Genomic DNA, 21,291 nt, shown 5'->3' with positions numbered 1-21,291 from the left:
TACAACTTCTACGAATCGGAATCTCGTTTCGAAGATTTTCGGGTTTCGGCATAAAATCGAGGTAAGGCTCGATTTTTAATTCTGATCTGGTAGTTTTGTAGGTATTAGTCTTGTGAGTATATTATGTATTGTGATTTGTAGGTTTTGAAACTCGGTTTGTTGTTTAGGGACCTTGGAGTTCGGGATTTGCTTACGGGGTTAAGGTAAGGGGAAACTGTGTTATATTGGTTATTTTTTAAATCGGACTCGGTGAAACTATGGTCCACGGTCCTATGTTTGTTTTGGCTACTCATTTGGGGGGATCTAACAGGGAAAACTATGGGTTTTTTATTATTACAGTTTTTGAGAAAAAGGGGGCAATGAGCTGAATTCCGGGTTTTGTTGAAAACCGAGTATATGTGTGATTTATACTGTGATATTGGGATGGTCGTGCCTTGACTTTATTTAAACTGTATTTGTTTGGAAAACCATGATTTAGATTATCAAATGAGTGTGGTTTGTTTGGTTATATGAGCATGCATGTATGTGTGATATGCAAATTTGCTGATAGGAACGCGGTTCCGAAATTGCTGATAGGATCACGATTCCAAAATGATTCCAAGTACTGAGAGTGTCCGGTTCTATATCCGAGGGCGTGTGTTTATCACCTGCCATGTAGGCAAAAGTGATCAGTTCTATATCCGAGGGTGTGAGCCTATTCCGGCAGATCAGACCGAAGGGTGTGGATCCACCAGTTAGCGCTGGTACGATGCCATGGGAGTCGAGGACTAGTAATGTGCCGGTGGCGCCGTGCTTCGTAGGTTGGCTACGGGCCAACGCTGGAATGTCGAACTGGCTTCGAGCCGATGGGTATGACGACACCGGGTTACTGATCATATATGTGTATTGTTACGGGGCTGCGTATAAATGGCCGCCGTATATGTGCGTGTATGCACTGTGTAAATTAGTACTGGAATGCATTTAACTACATGTATGTTGTATCATGATAACACTTAAATGCCACACACCGATATAACTTGTGTTCTTCCTTATTGAGAGGTGTCTCACCCCTACTGTATGTACATTTTTACAGGTCCTTCGGGTAACTGAAACTAGCGTCCTAGTGTAGGGAGCGTAGTGGCCGATATACCGTGTTTAGCACTAGGTAAGTGCTAGGACTGTAATTTTGGTGGGTTGCCATTTTGGGATGTGTTGGGCACCCGTTGTGTGTTTTTGATAGAGCATTGTGTCTGCTCTTGTATAGACTCTGGTATGGTACTGCATATGTATATAGATAACCTTTTTTCGCTGCGTATATGATTGTATTTGGATGTGTTTAGGATGCCTAGGAACCCCACGGGGTCGGACCCTCATCCTTTGTACTATATCTGTGGTGATTTGTATGATATAGGGACAAGTTAGATTACATTTTCACCCCTGGGTCCCATTTCAGGGTTCGGGGCATGACAGACACTGTTGGCTGCTTCTTGCTTGTTCACGAGATAATTCCATTCCCAAAGAGAAAACAATATCCAGAAACTAACTTTCTGGAATCAATATCTCTTGCCCAATCGGAGTTACAATATCCAACTAGGGAGTTCCCTGATGTATAAAAGATGTCAAAATGAGGAGTCCCTTTTATATACTTGAGGACCCTCATTCCATCCTTCTAGTGAATTTCTCATGGCTTATTTGCAAATCTACTCGAAATACCAACTACAAAACTGATATCGAGCCTTGTGTTGCACAGGTACACCAAACTCCCAATTAGGCTTCTGTACCTCTTTGTATCAAAATGTGGAGAGGGATCTTCAATGGTGAGCTTAATGTTTACTTCCATTGGAGTAACCATTGAAGTGCATTTTGTCATTCCAAATGCCTTCGATAACTCTTGAGCATATCATTGCTGAGAAATAAAGATTTCTCCTAGATACTGCCCCACTTCAATGCCTAAGAAGAAGTGGAGTAGCCCCAAGTCTGTCATCTCGAATTTTAAGCATAGGCCTTCACAGATGTTGTTGATCTTCTCCTCGTGGTCACCTGTAAGCACAAGATAATCCACATATGTTACAATTATTACATGCTTCCCATTCTCCTTCAGTATATATAAATTTGTATCAGAGGTACTTCTACAAAATCCATAATTGGTAAAGAAAGAATCAATCCTCTCGTATCAAGCTTTAGGGGCTTGTTTTAGCCCATACAAGGCTTTCTTCAACCTGCACACTTTGTTGTCTGAATTAGGCAATTCAAATCTTGGTGATTCCATCAAATAAACCTCCTCTTTAAGATGACCATTGAGGAATGCATACTTCACGTCCATTTGCAATAGCACTCAGCTTCTGTGTGCAGAGTAGCCAAAACCAGATAGATTGTTTCCACACGGGCTGTTGGTGCAAAGGTTTCAGTAACATCAAAACCTTCCACCTGAGAAAATCCTTATGCTACAAGGCAAGCTTTGTACTTCTCTAAAGTACCATCAGCTTTATATTTTACCTTCTATATCCACTTCGTACCGATTACCTTCCTATGAGGGGGACGATCCACAATCTCCCAAGCATCATTTTTCATGATACTTTCATATTCAGCTTCCATAGCCATTCTCCACTTCGGATCAGTTAGCGCTTCATCTAAGCCACTTAGTTCCTTAATTGTACTGATTATATCAACCATTAAGTCCACATTTACCAAGTGTTCTGCTGATTGATGTTGTTCCTTTATTCTCTTCGACCTTCAAGGTCCATCAGGTTGTGAACTTTGATTTACAAATTCTGTATTGCCTTCATCAAAGAGTTGTTGTACCCCCTTGGGGTGTGGCTTCTGAATAGGTGCTACTAGTACAACAAGCTGGTTTTGAATTTTTCATCATTCACCTCAATCTGCTGCTCTAAGTGAGGCACACGGTGGGTTACTTCATCGGTTGATGATAAAATGGGCTGATCTCCATCTCCCACTGAGTGTGGTCCTTCATCAAATACCAAATCTCATCTTGTGACGATATTCTTTGCCTCTACATCATATAGACAATACGCCTTCGATTCTGTATTGTAACTTAAGAAGATGCACTTGCAACTCTTGTCATCTAACTTCCTTCGACTATCATTTGGAACATGCACAAAACATCTGCAACCAAATGCTCTAAGAGGAGAAACAAAGGGTTTCTTACCAGAGTAAGTCTCATGAGGTGTTTTGTTCCCCAAAGGTTTAGTAAAGCATCAGTTAAGGATATATACAACTGTATTAACAACTTATGCCCAAAACGATTTTGGAAAGTCTTGTGCCTTGATCATTGCTCTAACTATCTCCATCATAATGTGATTTCACCATTCCACAACACCATTATGTTGTGGAGTTTTAGGTGCCGATAATTGGCGCTTGATGCCAAATGCACTGCAATAATTATTGAATTCCCCTAATGTGAACTTACCTCCTCAATTTTTTAGAAGTTTCTTTAACTGCAAACCTGTCTCATTTTCAAAATGTTTATGCCACACTTTAAATTTTACAAAAACCTCAACCTTATTATGAAGAAAGTACACCCACATCTTTTTACTATAATTGTTGACTAACAACACAAAATAGAAAGATCCTCCTAGTGCAGGAGTGGTCATTTTACCATAGAGATTCTCATGTACTAGCTTTAAAGGAAGCTTTGATTTGTTGCTGCTCTCTTGTGGAAATGACATACAATGTTGCTTGCCCAATATGCAAGCTTCACAAGGCTCTACAGTATCAACTACTACAGGCAGATCAACCACCATTTCCTTTCTCTGCATCTCCTTCAAAACTGCATAAGAGATGTGTCCAAACCTTTTATGCCAAAGTTTGCTTGTTGGATCTCTAGTTGTTGCGGCAAGTTCCACAAACCCATATAGGTTATTCTTTCGAATACCTTCACCTGCAATGCTGCCATTGCTATCAATGATCGCGACTTTTTTTTTTTATATAAATTGTACTTCATAGTCACGATCAATGATAGCAGCTATAGATAAAAGATCCCTCTTAATTTGAGGAACACAAAGGACATCTGAAAGAGTTTTACCTTGGCCACTCGTTGTTTTTAAGGAAATGGATCTAGTTCCCTCTACTGGACACTTTGTATTATTTTTGAAAATCACATTCATAGGTTCATGTAAAGGCTTAAGGGAACCATACCAGTTCTTTTTTCTGGTCATGTGTTAGGAAGCTCCACTGTCAAGTACCCATGAGTAATCTCCTGGTACTATTTGAGTAGTTAAGCACAATTCTTCTATAACCATGAAAAGATCTAATTCTGGTTAAGCGAAATTTGCTACCTACCTAACATTCCACATAGGCTTCAACGTGCCATTCTTTTCATCGTAGATACATTTTCTGCAATCCTGGCTGCATGTCCCTTTTTGTTGCAATAGTAGCATGTACCAGAAAATATCTTCTTATTCTTTCCCTTCTTCTTTTCAACATTATTGTCCTTGCCTTTGATCTGCGTGGTGAAAGCACTACTGCTTTCTTTTTCTCTGGTTCTCAGCCTTATCTCCTCCTCTAGCAGTAAAGCAAAGAATTGATCAAAGGTTAGTGCAGGAGTTCTAATTTGCGTGTTAAGAGCAGTTATAAGACTGTCATATTTTAATGGCAACACTTGAATACATCTTCGAGCTAACTCATCACTGGTCTTTGCTATGACCATCGGATCATACGTATTTTTGATTCTGGTGATGAATACTTCTATCAATTCTCCGTCATATAGCTTTTCTACAGCAAGTTGATTCTCCAAGTTCTAAATGTGTGGTTGGTTCCTTGTTTCATATTGATTCTTTAGACCATTACAAGCATCTGTAGCCTTGGATGTATATTGGATCAACGTAAGTACAGAATTAGATAAACTTGTGACAATAGCACAAAGTGCATCTGCATTCCACCTATTCTATGCTTTGATGAGGGCAACATCTGGAGGGATGATAACCTAAGGATTGGTGGGATCGGGCATGACAATCGGTTTTGGATCAATACCTTGAGTTGTATCAAGTAGTTCATATGAATCTAGAATAGCACTCATCTTGAACTTCCACAAAGTGTAGTTCGTGTCATCTAGCTTTCCTTCTGTGAATGTTGGTGGACGTATCCGAAGTGCGGGTGGAGATGAAGTAGCTAAAGATGAAGTTCCTACCATTGCAACATCTCAACAATTATAGTTGTTTCTTCTTAGTAGCCTTCAACTCTGATACCATATAGAATAACAACACCAAGATCTGTTTTGAAGAAACAATTGAAGAGATAACACAAAGTTATGTTACAAAAATCGTGTTTGCCTTAGAGGTTACATAAGCTTAATTGCATTGTTTTGATGATAACAACCCATTAGTGGTTTTAGGTAAGCTTATCTTCGCATATCAAGCCATGATTAGTATCAATATAAATGCAAAGATTAATTAAATTAATAATAGGTTAGACATCATCAAAAAGGGGAAGAATGTTAGCCTTAGTGGCTACACCATCATTGTTTAATGTGTTTTGATGATATTAACCTATATGTTGTTCCTAGTGTTTTCCTATCTTTGCAGATAATGTTTAGTAGAGGTACTCATACATGAATTATTGGATCGAAGGCAAAGATCAGGCCAAGTAGACATCAAGAAGGAAAGATCAAATAAACACGTACTCGGAATGACCCAAGCACAACCAAAGAAAGCTTAAGTGTATAAATTAATTGTAATAAGGGTTGTGTGAGTGAGTGCGTATTATAACTCTTACGATGTGTATCTTGCATGATTTTTGAGTAAGAGTTGAGTCATTGCATAAGCATACTAGGACACATGAGTTTATAGGATTGCACTAAAGACATAAACACAAACTCACCTTTCATGGCTTTCTAAGTTAAAACAAGAGTTTGTCAAATGAATCCTAAAACTCAAATATGTTTTCAAAGGGACAAGTTTTTAACATCCTAGTTTTAAGAACATTTTTATACTTAGTCCCAATTATGTTAAAACAAGTTTAATGTCCTAAAGGTTCGAAGAAAGTCAAGTATATTTACAAAAGGACATACTAAGCATATAAGATATCAAAATGGGTTTTCAAAAGTGTTTTATTAGTTAAAATATCTTATATTCAAAAGGAAACTCATTTGGACAAGTTTTAATCTTCATTAGACTTAATATGTTTCATATACTTTTGTTCAAGAATGTTTTGAGTCATTAAAACACTTTTTGACAAGGAAAAACAAAGTAATCGTCACTGTCGTAGTGCAGTATTGAGTCCTGAATACCTTCCTGTATTTTGGGAATAACTTTTTCTAAAAAAGTAAAAATGGAACGATCTTGGTGTTCCTGGAAAGCTAAGACAAAATTCCACAACTTTCATTTTGGTGACTTTTTCTGATTCAGGGACCTCTGAATTTCGTCAACGAATTCAATGGGCAGAAGCGCTCCAACGGGCAGAAAACGGCTAGTTTGCCAAATAAAATATTTTTTCTTCCCCGCAATGGCTAGTTAATGGATCCTAAGGTTCTTGGACTATAAATACAAGCTATTAGACTTGTATTAACATGGTTTTGAGCATTGTTGATCATATTTGTGAAAAATATCATTTTATCCAAAACCTAAGCACTTTGCACTTTGCATTTTAGTTATTCTTCACAAGTGCTCAATCCTCTCTTGCTCACTTATCTTGTAAGATTCATTCCTTGAGAGAATAGAGTAAGGATTTGGTTCTTTTTCATATTGGCTCATTTAAGGAGCATTAAATTGTATTTCCAATCTCTTGTAAGGTTCTTTGTGAACTGAAGCGAAGGCTCTTGGTGAGCACGGTAGGGGTTTGTTCCCAAGTGTAGGGATTTGTTCTTGAGTTGTAAGGCTTCTCCGCCAATGAAGGAGTATCTTTAGTGGATTGTGGAATCCTTGGCTTGGTGCTAAGGCATGGACGTAGGCTTGGTGCCGAACCACGTAAAAATACCGGTGTTGTTCTTTCTCTCCCTTTCACTCTTATTTTATATCTTGTGCATGATTTATATTTATATTGCGATATAATTTCTTCTATCTTTCCAAGATTTTTATTTTGTAGAAAAATACGTATTCCGCGAAAAGAGTCTATTCACCCCCCCCTCCTCTAGACTATATACTCTGGGTTGGGACTTCCAACAAATCAAATTACAACAATCTGTCCAACCATGCACTCACTAAATGAGCTTCAATGGCGAAAGGACAACAAATAAAAAAACAAAAGAGGACACAATCTTGCAGTTGTTCTGTGTATGTTGCTTCGACAGGGGGTCTTATTTATAGCCTCTAGTCTGTGGAAGAAGCACATGACTGGCTTACCTACCATGGTAGGTGGTGGTAGCTCACCTGCCATGGCCAACTTTGGCATTAGTGGCCGACTTTGACATTAGTGGTCGTCTTTGACATTAGTGGCTGACTTTGACATTATTGTCCATCTTTGACATTAGTGGCTGTCTTTGACATACCGTGCCCACCGTTCACACTAGATAGGCCATACCGTCTTCATAGTACCATTGCGGTTTACCGTTTCGACCTCATCTAAACCATACATCAGGTAAGTGTGCCAATTAACTCATGGGAGGTGGGCATTGCACACATATACACCAATAAAGCATAGTGAGAAACTAAGTGAAATAGATTTCCTAGAATTTTTCTTTCTCACTAGTTTGATACTTGAACAAACAATTTCATTCTCCTTTGAATATTTTCTTTAAATTGAGTTTATTTCAATTTTTGCACTTACAAAAATCTAAATTTATTTTCTAAATAAAGTCAGAATTAGTATAATTTTGGTACTTGGAAAAAGTAAGTCACCAATCCCTAAGGACGATACTCTTCTTATCACTTTATTATAAAACTACGATACTGTGCACTTGCTATTTTGCACCGATCAAGTTTTTGGCGTCATTGCCGAAGACTGAGTTTTTCTTAGTTTTACCAATATCAATACAAAGTAATCTTGGTTTTAATTTAGAATTTTTTTTAATTTAATTTAATTTTTATTTTTATTTCATGTGTGTTTTTTATGTTGGATGCGCCATGTTAGAACTTGTGACATTACTCCTTTTGATCTAGAGATTGAAAGAACTCTCAGAGCACTAAGAAAGAAGAAGGTACTAGCCAAAGAGAATGGACAACAGAATGCGCAACCACGCGCCTTGAAGGATTATGTACGGCTAGTTGTGAATGTCAACTACTCAGGTATAAGATGGCAGACCATTGATGCCAAAAATTTTGAGCTCAAACCCGCCTTGATCAGCATGGTGCAACAAGCCCAATTTAGCGGATCTCCACTTGATGATCCCAATATTCATTTGGCAATGTTTCTAGTGATTTGTGACACTGTAAAGATCAATGGTGTTACTGAAGACACCATTAGACTGATATTGTTCCCTTTTTCTTTGAAGGACAAGGAAAGAGATTGGCTACAATCTCTACAACCGGAAAGTATCACAAGTTGATAGGACATGGCAAAAAAGTTTCTCGCTAAATTCTTTCCACCTGCAAAAACAACCCAACTCAGGAGTGAGATTGGTCAATTTAAGAAAAATGATTTTGAATCACTCTATGAAGCATAAGAAAGGTATAAACATTTGATTCAACACTGCCCTTAACATGGATTGCTGGATTGGTTGCAAATTCAGATGTTCTATAATGGGTTAAATGGGCAAACTTGGACTTTAGTTGATGCTGCATCTGTGAGAAATTTGATGTCAAAGACACTTGAGGGTGCTACTTCTCTTTTGGAAGAAATGGCCTCAAATAACTATCAATGACCAACCGAAAGAACTATGGCTAAGAAAGTTGCTGGGATTCATGAATTGGAGCCGTTTGCTACCCTTTCAACTCAAGTTGCTTCTTTATCCCATTAGATTTAAGCTTTGACAAACTAGAGGATACCACAAAATGCAGAATATGTGGCAACTACAAGTAAGACAGATCTGAGCGATGAAGCGAGTCAAAAATAGGTTCAATACATAAAAAATCGGAACTACAACTATCAGGGTAATCCTATGCCACAATATTACCATCCAAGGCTTCGAAAATCATACGAATTTGTCTTATGGAAATGCAAGGAATGTGTTGCAACCTCCTCCAAGACTTGATAGTCAACAAAGCGAGAAGAAGATGTCACTTGAGGAAGCCATGGTATCATTTGTTGAGGAGACAAAAGCAAGGTTTAAAAAGATTGATTCACTGTTGGATAACATTGAGATTCATTGCAGCAATATGGGAGCCACTATAAAGAATCTTGAAATGCAAATTAGGCAACTGGCCATGACCATAAATGCCCAACAAAGAGGAACTTTTCCTAGCAACATAGAAGTGAATCCAAAGGAACAATGTAAGGCCATCACACTTAGGAGTGGAAGAGAAATTGAGAAGTCACCAGCAAAGGAAACCATGTCTACCCCTATAGCTGAAAATAATGGACAAAGCAAGAATAAAGAGGGAGAAGAGGAGATTGTGGATGATATACCAAGAGAGACGGACAAGCCTCTAGGAATTTCATTTCCTAACATTCCTCCTATTCTCTCTACTACACTTCCTTATCCTCAATATTTTCAAAAACAAAAATTAGATAAGCAATTTTCTAATTTTTTGGATATTTTTAAGAAAATTCACATAAACATTCCTTTTGCAGATGCCTTGGAACAAATACCAAAATATGTCAAACTCCTGAAGGACATCATTTCCAAGAAAAGAAGGTTAGAGGAGTTCGAAACAGTGAAGCTTACTAAAGTGCTATTGTTCAAAAGAAAGTGCCTCAAAAATTAAAAGATCTAGGGAGTTTCACTTTGCCTTGTACTATTGGAAATTCATTTTTTGATAAAATTTTATGTGATCTTGGTGCTAGCATTAATCTTATGCCACTTTCTATTTGCAGAAAATTAGGAAGTGGAGAGATGAAACAAACAACAATTTCTTTGCAACTAGCAGACCGATCCATCAAGTATCCACGTGGAATCATAGAAGATGTATTAGTAAATTGGATAAATTCATTTTTCTTGCTAATTTTATGGTGTTAGATATGGAGGAAGAGCAAGAAGTCCCACTAATTTTTGGCCAACCACTCTTGGCCACTGGAAGGGCTTTAATTGATGTTCAAAATGGGGAGCTAACATTAAGAGTAAACCAGGAAGACGTTATGTTCAACATCTACCAAGCCATGAGATTCCCTAAAGATTCAAGCACTTGGTTTTGGGTAGACGTCACTCAGCAATGTATATAAGAAGTTTTTCAAGAAGTTATACCAGCCGATCATCTAGAACATTGTATCACACATTATCTTATTCTTATAATTTTAATAATTTTGCTATTTATGAATCTGATTTACCTTTTGTTAGTGAGGAATTTCTCAACTATGTATTTGCCTTAGGAGTCTTGCAGTAGAGTACAACACTTAGCAATGAAGTGGGGAGGATCGAACCTATGGTAGCGAAGACGGATTCTGAAATTTCTAAAGAAAAGATGCAGCAAACTACAACTCTAGAGTTGAAGAAATTACCTGAGCATCTTTGATATGCATTCTTAGGGGATAGTGACACCTTTCCAGTGATTGTCGCAGTATCACTCACATTTAAAGAAGAGGAAAAGCTGCTGCATATTTTAAGGGAGCATAAAATAGCCTTGGGATGGACTATTTCTGACATAAAAGGTATAAGTACTTCAATTTGCATGCACAAGATTTTAATGGAGGAAATTTACAAATCGTTGATCGAGCACCAAAGAAGATTAAATCCATCATTGAAGGAAGTTGTGAAAGCTGAAATTTTGAACTCCTCAATGCTGGAATTATTTATGCTATTTTAGACAGCTCATGGGTAAGTCCAGTGCAGGTTGTACCAAAGAAAGGTGGAATGACGGCGGTGAAAAATGACAAATGAGTTTATTCCTACAAAAGTAGTCACGGGGTGGTGTGTATTTATGGATTACCGCAAGTTGAATAAGGCAACAAGGAAGGATCATTTTCCCCTTCCCTTCATTGATCAAATGCTAGATCGATTGATCGGATATTCCTATTATTGCTTCTTAGATGGTTATTTAGGGTATAACCAGATTGCCATAGCCCTCGAAGATCAGGAGAAAACTACATTCACATGCCCCTGCGGAACATTTTCTTTTAGGATGATGCCCTTTGGATTATGCAATGCCCTAACGACATTTCAACGTTGCATGATGGCTATTTTTTCTGATATGGTGGAAGAGATAATGGAAATTTTCATGGATGACTTTTCAGTTTTTCGTAGATCTTTTGATCATTGTTTGCATAACTTGGCTCTTGTTTTGTAGAGATGTGAAGATAAAAATCTAGCCCTAAACTGGGAGAAGTGTCATTTCATGGTTCAAGAAGGGATCGTGTTGAGCCATGGAGTGTCATCTAGAGGAATTGAAGTTGATCAAGCTAAAATTGCAACCATAGAAAAACTACAACCCTCAAAGAATATGAAGGGAATTAGAAGCTTTTTGGGACATGCGGGATTTTACAATAGATTTATAAAGGATTTTTCTAAACTCTCTAAACCTTTATATAATCTTCTTGAAAAAAATTCTGCATTTGACTTTAATGATGTTTGTTTGCAAGCCTTTAATGTAATCAAGGAGAAATTGATTTCAGCACTAGTTATGACTGTATCTTATTAGAGTCAACCTTTTGAAGTCATATGTGATGCAAGTGACTTTGCAATTGGAGCAGTGCTAGGACAAAGGCAAGACAAGCTATTTAGGGCCATATATTATGCAAGTCGGACATTGAATAAAGGTCAATTAAATTATACAACAACTGAGAAGGAGTTGCTTGCTGTGGTGTTTGTTTGTGACAAATTTCGGTCTTACCTCATTGGTACAAAGGTGATAGTGTTTGCAGATCATGCAACACTTCGCTATTTGTTTCGCAAGAAGGATGTTAAGCCTAGGTTGATCTGTTGGATCCTGCTTCTGCAAGAATTTTATTTGGAGGTTCGCAATAAGAAAGTAAGTGAAAATTCAGTTGCTGATCATTTCTCTCATTAGAGCATGAGGAATTAAGACCAGATTCAATGATCCAAGAAGCATTCCCTGATAAGTAGTTGTTTGCATGTGAGATCAAGCTTCCTTTGTATGTTGATATTGTAAACTACCTAGCTTGCAAAGTATTGCCACTAGATTTCACTTACCATCAACGTAAGAAGTTTCTGCATGATCTGAAATATTATCTTTGGGATTAGCCTTTTTTATTCAAAAGATGCCCTGATCAAATTATGCGAAGATAAGTACCAGAAGAAGAGATGCAAGCCATTCTTCATCATTGTCATTCCTCATCATATAGAGGATACTTTAGAGCAACATGAAGAGTAGCTAAGGTACTTCAAAGTGGCTTCTTTTGGCCTTCCATTTTTCGTGATAGTTATACTTTGGTGAAAACTTGTGATCGGTGCCAACGTATGGGAAATATTTCAAGACGTTAGGAGCTACCATTGAAAAATATCTTAGAGATTGAGTTATTTGACGTCTGAGAAATAGATTTTCTGGGTCATTTTCCTTGTTCTTTTGGCTATGTGTATATCTTGTTAGCAGATGATTATGTGTCAAAATGGGTGAAAGCAATTGCTACAACAACAAACGATGCAAAGGTAGTGCTCAAATTTTTGCATAAAAATATATGCACTATATTTGGCACTCCACGAGCTATTATTAGTGATGAAGGGACCCATTTTTGCAACAAGTTATTTGACAACCTTCTTTCTAAATATGGTGTGAAATATAAAATAGCGCTTGGCTGCCATCCTCAAACTAATGGCCAAGATGAAATTTCAAATCAAGAAATCAAAAACATCCTTGAAAATACAATCAACTCCAATAGAAAGGATTGGGCAAAGAAGCTTGATGATGCTTTGTGGGCATACCACATTGCTTTTAAAACACCCATCAAGATGTCCCCTTACCGACTAGTGTTTGGAAAAGTATTGTCGCGACGTCCCGGAACCCAACCCAGTTCTCGGCTAGCGAATAGGGGGAAAATAGATGGAATGTGATTTTGAAAAATATATTTTCGTGAAAAAGTAATGTGTGATGGAGTCGCTACTAACCTTTTGAAGTGAGGTTAGAACACTTGATTGCTACCCCGTTAGGGGTTGAATCAGCCTACGTTACCAAAGTCGGGCTCGGGAGTACGGTTACGCGAGGGGAAGGTATTAGCACCCCCTACATGCCCGTTCTTACGAATGGTACCAGATTAATAAAAAATTATCCCAAAATAAATCAAATAAGCCTTGTAAAATTACTCCCTTTCAAAAATCAAAAGAATGAAAGTACTATATAGGTATTCCCTCAGAACCGAGGCAATCCAATATATCAAAGAGTCTATGCCCTTGGTTGCAATTATCGAGAAGGAAAATCAAAAATAGAGTACAAAATACTCTCCCGGGGGTTTTGAAATCTGTAGGTTTTTCTAAATAGGAAAATACTATTCCGGGAGGTTTTCAAAATTTGTTCGGGATGAAAATGATTTTTTTTGTGTGCCTAAAATAATATTTTTTTGATTTTTCCTAAGTGTGAAAGTATTTTTGTGATTTTTTTGTGATTTTTCCTGAACTTCAAAATAAATGAAATCAAAAGATATCAAAGTATGAAAATGTTTTTGGGATTTTTGAAAATTTTGTGATTTTTGTGGATTTTATGGATATAATAGTAGTGTACAAGCGAAATGGAGAAAATCGGGGTGAACCGGTCCCGGGAATGATGGACCGGTCAAACGTTGACTGATAGGGGGGAAAAACTAGTTTAAGGTCTTGGTCAAGACTGAAGTGGATTTTTGGAATTTTTTAACATTTTTTCAAAGTAATTAAATAAAGAAATTAAAGCCAAATCCGCAAAATTAAAAAGAAAAATGGGAAATAAAATGGAAGACTGAACCGGTTTCATACCGGTTCAGAAGACCCAATTAGTTCGAGAAGGAACCGATCTAATAAAGGTCGATCCATTTTAGGCCCGGTCAAGGCCAAGTCAACATGTGGTGCCTATGCGGCAAATGTGTGTGTGAAAAAAAATGTGTATGCATGAAATGTGAAACATGTGTGTAAATAGTGTGTGTATTTTAGTGTGTGAAGTTGTGTGTGTATTGTGCAAGCCGTGAATAAAAACCATGTGTAGTGTGTATGTGTGTACAAGGCCATGCCAGGGCAGGGGGGTTCACCGCAACTGAAAAGAGGTGGCTGGCCGTAGAGGTTACCAGCAATGGTGAGGATGGAGGGGTGTACTCTCTCTGTGGGTGGCTGAGCTCTCGGCTGGCAGCAGATTCCTGCTGTGGAGGATCCAAGAGATGGGAGAGAGAGAAGGAGATGAAGGATAAGAGAGTCTCGGTAAGGGGCAATGCTCGTGGGGGTAGGTTAGTGGTGCTGCCTTGACATAAACCGAGAGAGAGTGAGAGTTGGGGAGAATCTCTGGTTCGTGTGTTGTTGGTGCCGTGAGTGAGGCCGAGAGATAGAGGGATGGGAGCTAGTTGCAGGTGGGAAGCAGAGTTACTGGTGGGGAGCAGAGCTCGGGTATGGAGGTAACAGTGTTCACGGTCGTGGGGAATCAAAGGGGAGCCTGAGGGTGATGAGTAGAGCTCGAGGATGGCTGCTGGTTGCTGTGACAATGAAAAGTCATGGGTGGTTTGCCGGAGGAAAGCTGGGGGTTGGCCGAGAGGGCTGGTTGGGTTGTGACACTGGTATGTGCATGGATTGCGTGGAAGACTCGAGAGCGAGGGTGGTGAGGATGGAAAGGGTGAGAGTGGGTTGTTGGAGTCAGATGGTGTTCATCCGGCTGGGATGGTGGTTGTGTTGGCTGTGGGTGAATGAAGGGTGATGCCGTGAGTGATGGTTGGTGGCCGGAGCAACTGGAGGTTGACGCTGCAGTGGTGTGAGGCTACGGAAGAGATGAAGACGAGAGAGGGAGCGAGGCGATGATGGGGAAGGAGATTGAAGTTTGGGGTGCTCACTATGTCCCACAATATTCCACCAACAGATAACTTGCCAAAATCATATTGCAATTTCTAAAGTTAGTTTTAGAATAATCTCATCAATTGGAGACAAGAGAGGTTCAACCCCAATGTTCTTCTATCAAAATCAAACAACCAACACTACATGAATGACAGTCTTTAAACAGATCCAATCCGAACATGCAATTCCATGAAACAAAATACTCATCGGCATCTGTAGGACCATCAACCATCGCAAAATAATCTACTACAATGAAATCCAGATAAGAAACCAAACAACAACCATACCTTGAAGATGACGAGAGACCCACAGATTATTATGTTAGATAGAAAACAGATTATCTTTTGGATTCAACACAGAAACATCGGATCGTTCGTTGATCAATTTACCAAGAATTCAAAACGCCCGAAGGGACACAGATTACTCCACCGAAGAACCAAATAGAACACCAAAACAAACAGCAACGTCTCTAGCCGATTCACTGCTTAAGCTCCAAATCCCCCTGGACAAATGGTCCAGAGCGTGGGTGTTGCCGGAGGTGACGATGGCGATGACGAAGGTGGTTTGGGTGAGCCGCTCTGTGGATAGAGCTGCTATAGTTCGGAGGGTCTGACAAGGGAGATGGCTATAAGGGTGAGGAACGGAGCTTTTGCAGATCCGTGGGAAGCTTAAGGTGAAAGTTCGGCCAGTTGGTGATGTGAGGATTGCGGTGGATCTAGTGAAGATGGGAGGAGGCTGGTCGCTAGTTCGGTGGAGGTTTGGGTGAGGATATTAATGGTGGTTTTGAGGTAGAAGGAGTTTAGCAGCTGGACAGATGGAGAGAATGGGGATGGTGTGCGGGGTCTCTGCGAGGGAGATGTCCAGAGAGCAAGAGAGAGGGAGATGAATAGTGGAAATAAATGGCTCCACTCCCCCCCCCCCCCCCCCCCCCCCCCCCTCTCTCTTCGTGAGCCTCTCTTTATAGAATGCAGGTGATGTGAAATGGCGCGAAAACAAGCACGCGGGGGACCAAAAAAAATATCCCAACGGTTAATATTTTATTTCTTTGTATTTTCTTATTTGCTTGGTATTTTTCCTTTTTGCATTTTATTTTTTAGATTTCTTATTATTCTTTTTGTTGGCCATCTTTATTTTCCCAAAAAGAAAGACCCGGATTTGAAAATTAAAACCCGATTCCCGAAAATTGGGAGGACCCGGACTTGGTAATATGACTCGATAAAAATTTATTTTAAAAATTAAACGATTCGACTCCTAAGAATTTGAAAATTTTGGAAAGACTCAATTTTAAAAATTGAAAATGCTCAAATTGAAAAATTCAACTTTAAAACAAAATATGGACTTATTTTTGAAAATGTAGGGACTCAATTTGAATAGGACTCTGATTTAAAAAACCAGGACTCACATGGAAGCACCGATGTTTGACTAGAAATACTGGAACTCAAATTAACACATTGGGACTCAAATTAAAATATCGGGACTCAATAAAAAAATATTGGGACTCACTTGAAGTCACTAGGACTCGAATTAAAACAACGGGCTTTTCAAAAGGGTCCTCCAATCTTTAGAATTCAAAGTAAGCTTTTATTACATCGGGTCCCCTCAGGAAGAATCGATAAAAATTGGGGTGTCGACAAGTATGTCATCTCCCTGTTGAGTTGGAGCATAAAGCCTATAAAAAAACTTAATTTTGATTTGAAGGCAGCATGGGAAAAGCGACTTCTTCAATTGAATGAGATGGATGAGTTCTAGAATGATGCTTATGAAAATGCAAAAATCTACAAAGAACAGACGAAGAAGTGGCATGACAAATAGATTCTTAGGCGTGAGTTTGCTCCAGGACAACAGGTTCTACTCTTCAACTCTTAATTAAAACTCTTCCCAGGCAAGTTAAGGTCAAAATGGATAGGTCCTTATACAATTGACAAAGTTTTCCCTTTTGGAGCAATAGACTTAAAGGACGAAATAGGGAATATATTCAGAGTTAATGATCAGAGATTGAAGCACTGTTATGGAGAATAAGTGGAGAGGAACTGTGCATTGATTCCTCTTAGAGATCCTAATTGATGAAGATTGGAAAGTCTAGCTAGAGACATTAAAACAAGCGCTTATGGGAGGCAATCCAAAGAATTTTTTTTTTTTTGTTTGTTCTTTTATTTTTAGTAATTTATTTAGTTATTTGTTCATTTTTGAATAATTTGTATTTTTGATGCAGGTTATTTAGCATGAATAAAGAGCTGGAAATTTAATCCTTCAACCGATTCACCAAGAAACCAAGGAAGTTCCTTTCTTTTCTTCAAGCTCTCTCACCTTTAAATTACAATGAGGACATTGTATAGTTTAAGTTTAGGGGTACGATTTGGTCTTTTTGATTGTGGTTTATGTTTATTTTTCATATGATTTTTTTTCTTTTTCTTTACTTGTGATTTTATAAGTCTTGAGTTGTTAGCATGTATTTGAGTATGTTTGAATTCTCTATGACTCTGAAATTTGTGATTGAGGATGGGATTGAGAAAAATTTTCAAAAATTCCTTTTATGTTAAGCTGAGTTTTGTGGGTACCTTGATATAAATCTTTGTCTTTGAATATAATTGTGCACATAGTCATTTGTTTTTTTATCTATTCCATTTTGATTATAAAGAGAATGAGTAGAATTGATTGGGTCCGAGGAGTTCAATATTGCTTTGCTCTAGAACCCGTTGATGAATCCTTGAGGCGAAATCCTAGTTGGTACCAAATATTAGAGAAATGATCTAGGTAAATTTTTTTGTCATAACCAAAAAAAACTCTCCCGGTCATACTGATTATCATGTCATCATTACATGGTGTATTTCCATAGTCAACCTCCTTGAGTCTCATGTTACATAAGCCTTTATTTGTTCTTTTAACTACATAAACCATTCCTGTTTTAAGCTTGAAAAACCATGAATTTACCTTTTCATGTTAAGAAAATACTTTGGTGGAAATTTACATGTAAAGAGAATTTTTTTCAAAAAAAAAAAAAGGAACAAAAAAAGGAGAAGACTCAATAAGTGGAGTGTGGATCACTTCAGATTTTGTTAAAGGTGTACTTGGTACTACTTCATTGGTTTCAACAACAATATTATCATCAATATGAGCATATTGTTGAGAGAGAGTTATGGTGTGAATCCTGAGGATATCTCTTTGATTGTTCCTTCCACCAAGTATTTTCCCAGTTTGCTTTAATTTTCCTTATCTGTTTCTTTCGTAGCCCTCACCCAGTGCCATGTCATTACAACCATGATTAAAGACCTTTTGATCTCTAATTTTGACATTTGACTACATTAGTGGAGAGGATTTTTGAAAATTGGACTTATGGGGTTAAGTTTTGAGAGAATTCTTCTGGTTTTAGTTGTTCTATTGTTATCTAAATTTGTTGGTGGTTTGGAGTTAAATTGACTATATCACACACACACATACACACACTCAAGGTTTTAACCTTAGGTTGAAGTAAACACCTAACTCTTGATTGATAGATTGCTAAATTTTTGATTGATTTTCTTGTCATATTTGATGTTAAAAGAGTAAGATACTAGTGATGAAATCAAAATTCAGATCATGACTTGATGAGTGATGATACCTTTATTAGGTCTAATTGATTTTGTCTTTAGTGGTCTTTTATTTTGTTTTCTTTTGGTTGAGGACAAACAAAGTTTTATGTTTGGGGGTATTTGATGACTGACATATATTATAATAAATTATCACTTCTTAACTTTAAAATTTGGTCTAATTTTATTTATTTTTTTTTGATTTTAGGCTTTACTGCGGTCATTTAATTTTCTTTCAGATTTAGAGAAAAGAAATACCCAAAGCCATGCGTTGTGGTCGTGTTGAGAGCATCCGACTTGACATGAAGTGTGTGTGTGTGTGTGTGTGTGTGTGTGTGTGTGTGTGTGTTTGGTGCTATACTCTAAGGAGTGGCTTTAGATGGAAAGATGAATTTTGAAAAGTCAAAATTAGTGGTTGTTGGGTATGGAAGTTAAAAAGGAGAGGAGGCGTTAGATGGGAAGATAAAATTGGAAACAACAGGGCCATGCAACAAAGGAGAGGCAGTTGGTTTTAGAAGGAGAATAAATGTGAAAATGGGCCATGCAGGTCGTGTGAAAATGGGCTGCCATCAAACGTGAGCTGCGCGTGCATGACTAATTGGGGAGCCGGCCTTAGGGGATAAAAGGTGAGCTGGGCCATTACGTGAACAGGGGCCGTGTAGCACTTGATGTGACTATGTGCGCTGGACTTAAAGAAGGGCTTCATGCGCTAGGAGTAATTTATTTAGGTTGGGTTTTTAGAATTCTTTTGGGGGAACACAAGAGGCCGTAAAGGGTAGGCTTTCTTTCTTTCTTTCTTTCTTTTTTTCTTTTCTTTTGATGGGAAGCCGCGAAGGTTTTCTTTTCTGGAGGCTTTAGGGAGGCGCTTCTATTGAAGGAGAGGATAGAAAAAGAAAAAATACATACACTGTAGCCGTAACAGGAGAGCTGGGGGCTAGCGGCTGAGTCAAAAAAATCTTTGGAGAAACAGGAAGGCGGCGGCGGTGCTCGTGGTGTTGATTTCTCTTCCATTCTCATGAGAAAAGAAAATATATGGTGAATTCATTTATGCGGGATTTTATTTTCAGTATTAACTAATTTTATTATTTTTAGGAAAACAATGTAATCTAATTTCAAACTATGCTTTCTTTTCTGTGTTAATATGAAGTAATTTTTATCTATGTTTGTCAAATTTATTCTGAGTTTGTTACTTTTAATTAACTAGTCATTAATTAAATGATCTTAATCTTGTGATTTGCTACTAAAAGGGGAAATTATAGGATAGATATAGGATATTTCAGCATAGGTAAATATAGAGATCGAAAGACTTGTATGAACCTATGTAGTATTAAAATCGTGGGTCTTAATGCATTATTACTTTATTGATTTGTATATTCTTATGTTAAATAATGAAGAAGAATAGTTTCCAATTGACTATCGAAAGAGGCTTTTGGATGAATTTGAGATTTGCTAACAAATAAAGAAAATTAATTCTTATTAGTTAGATTAGTAAAGTATAGTGAGAAACTTGGTGAAATCGATTTTTTAGAAGTTTTTTTTCTCATTAATTTGATATTTAGAGCAAACAATTTCATTCTCCTTTAAACATTTCTTTAAATTGTGTTTATTTCAATTTTTGCACTTACAAAAATCTAAATGATTAGTATAATTTTGGTACTTGGCAAAAGTAAGTCACCAATCCCTGAAGATGATACTCTTCTCATCACTTTATTATAAAACTACGATACTGTGCACTTGCAGTTTTGCATGAATCAGATACCGAATGTTATGATCCCACTACTCGGAGATTTTATACTACCATGGATATTACCTTCATTGAATCTGAACTCTTTTATTCTTCATCCTCCACCACTCCCTCACTTCAGGGGGAGACACCAAGTGAAGAGATGAAGTGGCTAAGTTTTGATTGGCTTGAAGACCAGAATAATCAAAATGATGATTCTATGGCAACACTAGACATGATCATAAGGTCTACACCAAATGAAGAATCCCCCTTCCCTATAGTATCCCTAAACTTATCACTTGAAAATATTCCTGAGGTAAGCCGTACTATTACACCCTCCTTCACAGATAATAAAAGTCCTTTGCTGGATATATCTTACCTTTCAAGCACAATCATGGTAAACCACCAAATAGATACTCACCATACAGAGAGGAAAGGAAATCAAGGTACCCAGTTACCAACTCTGTGTCCACGGAAAAGCCACCTAAACCTTTTAATATTTTTTCCAAAGACCTATCCATATTCCAGATTCCCACTACTGTCCAGGAAGCACTAACCGATCCTAAATGGACACTGGCTATAGAAGAAGAAATGGGAGCATTATTAAAGAATCAAACATGGAGCTTGGCACCATTACCCAAGGGGAAGAGAACCACTAGATGCAGGGAGGTGTTCTCCGTAAAACACAAGGCAGATGGATCTGTAAAGAGATACATCGCGAGATTAGTCGCAAAGGGAGATACCTAGACGTACGGAGTAGATTATCAAGAAACATTTTCACCTGTAGCAAAATTGAATACATACAGGGTTTTGCTATCTCTTGCTGCTAACTTGGACTGGCCTTTACATCAATTGGATGTAAAGAATGCATTTCTTCATGGCGATCTTGAAGAGGAAGTCTCCATGGATATACCTCCAGGGTATACAACCTCCTCAAAAACTGAGGTTGTGTGCCAGTTGCAATGGGCATTATATGGATTAAAGCAGTCACCTCGGGCATGGTTTGGACGATTTAGTCTGACAATGAAGAAATATGGATTTCGTCAGAGTAGCTCAAATCATACACTATTCTTAAAATATCAACA

At 37.9% G+C, this 21,291-nt stretch overlaps 1 protein-coding gene and 1 non-coding gene across 2 annotated transcripts; one reads left to right on the top strand and one right to left on the bottom strand.

The window, feature by feature from the left end:
- Positions 1 to 7,987: 7,987 nt before the first annotated feature.
- LOC131148187 (uncharacterized) lies at positions 7,988 to 8,731 on the top strand. The gene is made up of 2 exons (XM_058097915.1): positions 7,988 to 8,402; positions 8,640 to 8,731. The coding sequence occupies exons 1-2, from the start codon at positions 7,988 to 7,990 to the stop codon at positions 8,729 to 8,731; spliced, it is 507 nt and encodes a 168-aa protein (XP_057953898.1).
- Positions 8,471 to 8,577, bottom strand: LOC131149946 (small nucleolar RNA R71). The gene has a single exon (XR_009135337.1). It is a non-coding gene; the product is annotated as a small nucleolar RNA R71 (small nucleolar RNA).
- Positions 8,732 to 21,291: the final 12,560 nt, after the last annotated feature.

This window comes from Malania oleifera, chromosome 2, assembly GCF_029873635.1.
Source record: "Malania oleifera isolate guangnan ecotype guangnan chromosome 2, ASM2987363v1, whole genome shotgun sequence".
In the NCBI taxonomy this organism is placed as follows: Eukaryota; Viridiplantae; Streptophyta; class Magnoliopsida; order Santalales; family Ximeniaceae; genus Malania; species Malania oleifera.
The sequence above is the reverse complement of the archived record's forward strand: the minus strand, read 5'-3'. Positions and strand labels throughout refer to the sequence as shown.